The sequence below is a fragment of the Asparagus officinalis genome, chromosome 5 (genome assembly GCF_001876935.1).
Source record: "Asparagus officinalis chromosome 5, Aspof.V1, whole genome shotgun sequence".
NCBI classification, from domain to species: Eukaryota; Viridiplantae; Streptophyta; class Magnoliopsida; order Asparagales; family Asparagaceae; genus Asparagus; species Asparagus officinalis.
In genome coordinates, this window is record NC_033798.1 from 1922538 (window position 1) to 1925890 (window position 3353).

The following is a 3353-nucleotide window of genomic DNA, read 5'->3' on the forward strand; positions in this document are numbered from 1 at the left end:
AGAATCAACCCATCGTTTGTTAGTAAACAGGACAAAATTTTAAATTCGACCCGTTTAGAAACTTAATCGCTAAAAACGATCCATTTTTAATTTAATTGTCAAAATCGACCCATGTCAAATTAATATCATATACTGTTTTCAGACAGCTAGAGTACCAGAAAAGTCTGGGACCGTAACGCTTCTTCATTCGACGAGCACGAAAAGAATCAACCCATCATTGTTAATAATAAGAATAATAACAAGTTAACAACAACACAGATCGAGACAGACATAATAACTCTCAAATCCTTGTTAATTTTATATTAGACTCTCAAAGCTTAATAATATCTAAACTAGACCTCTATGTCTTTATGTTTGTTTGAAACGTGGCCTTATTTTAAGGGGTTTTTTTTTATAATTTACTTAAGGAAAGCAAATTTCATTTACGTGAGATGAGATAGTTTGTTGCGATGCAGGAGGAGATGATGGTTTTAACCTGAGCGGGTTTATTATCGCGTTATTTATCGCTTACGTGCTCATGCTCACCTGTATCTTCCCTCCTCGCAGGCGAAGAATTGTGATCAGTCCTTACCCTGTTAGCTTCTAAGGGTATTGATCAGATCACAATGGGTACATGTTTGTTTTTTGCTTGATTGTTTTTTTTTTTTTTTTTCTTACTCTCACTATGTTGTTCCTTCAGTAGTTGGTTCTGATGACAATGATGAAATTTACCTTTTTTATTTAAAAATACGTACTAATTATAGTCAAATGATCAAACTGATCAAACCTTCAGTACGCCACCTTTTCTTTTTCTTTTTGTCCCCCTTTTCTTTTCTTTTTTTTAAATAATACGCAAAGTATGTCTTCCGTCTCTATAATAAATAAAAATACAAAACATACCACTGTATATGATAATACGGCTGTTTATATCCCTAAACTTTTGTTTTAGCATTTACACCTGGGGCATTTTCAACAACATATTCCTGTCTCTCATCTAATGGGTAACTAATTATTTTTTTAAGTTAAACCGAGACCAAAAGGTAATTTATTAATTTATGATATTTGATTCTCATGTGACATCTCAAAACTAAAAGTAGTGGTATAAAGTTTAGAAGGTACAAATACAACAGTAGAAGAGATGCAAATGTATTTAAACCTAAAAATTTTCCTTGCTACAAGAGAAATCTAACATAAACTAGCATCAAACAAGAGAAATATAAATATATATATTACATAATCCACTGTCTTAAACCGTAAGACTGACAAATCCAAAAATTGCACTAGCCATACACCTAAACTTCTTTCTCATGCGTACCATTACACAAAAAAACAAAAACCAACTTTCTCTTTCTCAGCTTTCTTAGTGTCATTCACTTCTCTTCTTTTCCTTCTTCTTCTTCTTCTTGTCCTTCTTGCTCTCTGTTGCATCATCTTCTTCTTTACCGTTATCTTGAGCTTCATCCTCTCCTTCTGTATGCTTCTTCTTCTTCTTCTTCTCTTTCTTGCTCGCCGTTTCTTCATCTCCTGGTTCTGCAATTTGCTCTGCTTTCTTCTTCTTCTTCTGCTTCTCATTAACCTCGTTATCTTGATCACCATTCTCTACCTCGGTCTTCTTTTTCTTCTTCTTCTTCTTTTTCTCCCCGTCCTCATCAACCCTCTCTTCTCCTTCTTCGTGCTTCCTCTTTTTCGATGGCAATGCCTCATCTCCCTTGGTCAACATTTCCGCATCAGTTACTGAGTTTCTTTCCAAAACTATGTCAGATGACGGATTATAGCTCTGCAGAAGTCACAACAGCATGTGAATGTAAGAATTACAGTTGAGCAAAGCTACAATAAAATTAAGTGGACTAAGGACTCTATCCAACAACTTTTTTGAAATTCGTGTTGTTGTGGTACACATCAAGGTTATCTTTAAGATGTTTAGGATGTTTGCCTTGATGAGTGATCAAGGCGCACCTCAAAGCAAAAATCAAGGAATAAAAAAGTTGGTGACAAAGCCCTCACTCCCCTTAAGTTTTTAACTATTTTCCATTTTAGCTCACAACCACTCAAAAAACATATATAAAAACATACCTTGGCAGCAGTAATCAAAGCCCCTGCTCCCTTCTTTCGGTCTTTGTCATAAACCTCAATCTTTGGTTTTCCTTTTGTAGATCCAGCTGATTGGCCTAATTCTCTGCCCTCAAGAACCCTCAGACGAGCCTCAAGCTATTTAGGGGGAAAAAATACGACACCCACATTAATATTTGAGAAAAATGCGAAGAAGAATATAGGACATGAAGCTAAAAAGAAGAATATTTGTATATACTGTACCTTGGCTCGATTCTCAAGTCCCATAGAGTTGTCTTGGCCATCGCCAAGGGCATCATATCGGATGGCTAGTGCAGTCTTGGCTGCAAGAGATCGAGAAATCTTACCCTTCATTTTGGGGGCAGCTTGGCCAACTAAGGATGCATGGAAAATAAGCCCATATTTTGGTGTGGCATGCTTCGTCTTTAGAGCTCTGAAAAGGGCCTGTGCGCAAGAAAATATTGATATATAATAGTTGAAGTATGCAGAAGCTACAAATTCTCCCGTCTTTACACGCGTGCAGCACAGAAGAAAATTTAGGCCAATGAGTTCCTAAATTCAAGTTTCCATGTCCTAACTACAAATCATTCTCATTTCTGCAATCTTCCAACATTCTACACCTCATGATAATTAATTGCCGCATTTTAACTTCTTTAACCCTGAAGTTTCGCTCTATAACTTCATGTTTCCAATATCCTGTAAAACTACTATCAATGCGTAAAGACTCATATGAATACTCAAGTGAAACATATATGCCGACGATGATGGACCGGTAACTAAATCAATAGCATATAAATAATACATTAAGCTTGGGTTATATATACAATATAACTAAAACAAAGGTCAGGTTTGCTAATACCAAAATTTTATTGGTAAGAAACAATTTTACCACACTAGTACACTAGATTGACTTCTGTTCGTTATAAGAGATGTTTTAAAATAATTGTACATTACATAGAACTCGCTAACATTTAGCATTGCAACATTTAGCAAGATATATAAATATACGCTAACATGACCAATAAGGTAAGGAAACAAACTTATGAACCATGTAAATCATGTATAACATTAACTTAATCAGCTTTGAAGTTCATATTATTATCATGGTACCTTGTGCCTTCACCACTTTTGAATAGAACAGATGTGCTTGAGTCCATGTATGTAGAACTAAATACCAACTATCTAGGAAACTGAGGAAAGGATTAAAATATTCATCATACTTGAATTTTCTCATCCAACAAACTCTCATCATGCATAGCTTTGATCTTACTCAATTCTTAAGGCTATCCTCAGATCCTATTTTA

At 35.1% G+C, this 3353-nt stretch overlaps 1 protein-coding gene across 1 annotated transcript in view; it reads right to left on the bottom strand.

Annotated features, from left to right (window-relative positions):
- Positions 1110–3353, bottom strand: part of LOC109842852 (probable nucleolar protein 5-1) — a 5220-nt gene continuing 2976 nt past the window's right edge. The window contains exons 7-9 of the mRNA XM_020411756.1: positions 2293–2493; positions 2053–2187; positions 1110–1756 (exon numbers count right to left, since the gene is read on the bottom strand). Coding sequence (XP_020267345.1) covers positions 1346–1756; positions 2053–2187; positions 2293–2493 — 747 coding nt within the window. The 3' untranslated portion in view covers positions 1110–1345. The remainder of the gene's footprint in view (positions 1757–2052; positions 2188–2292; positions 2494–3353) is intronic.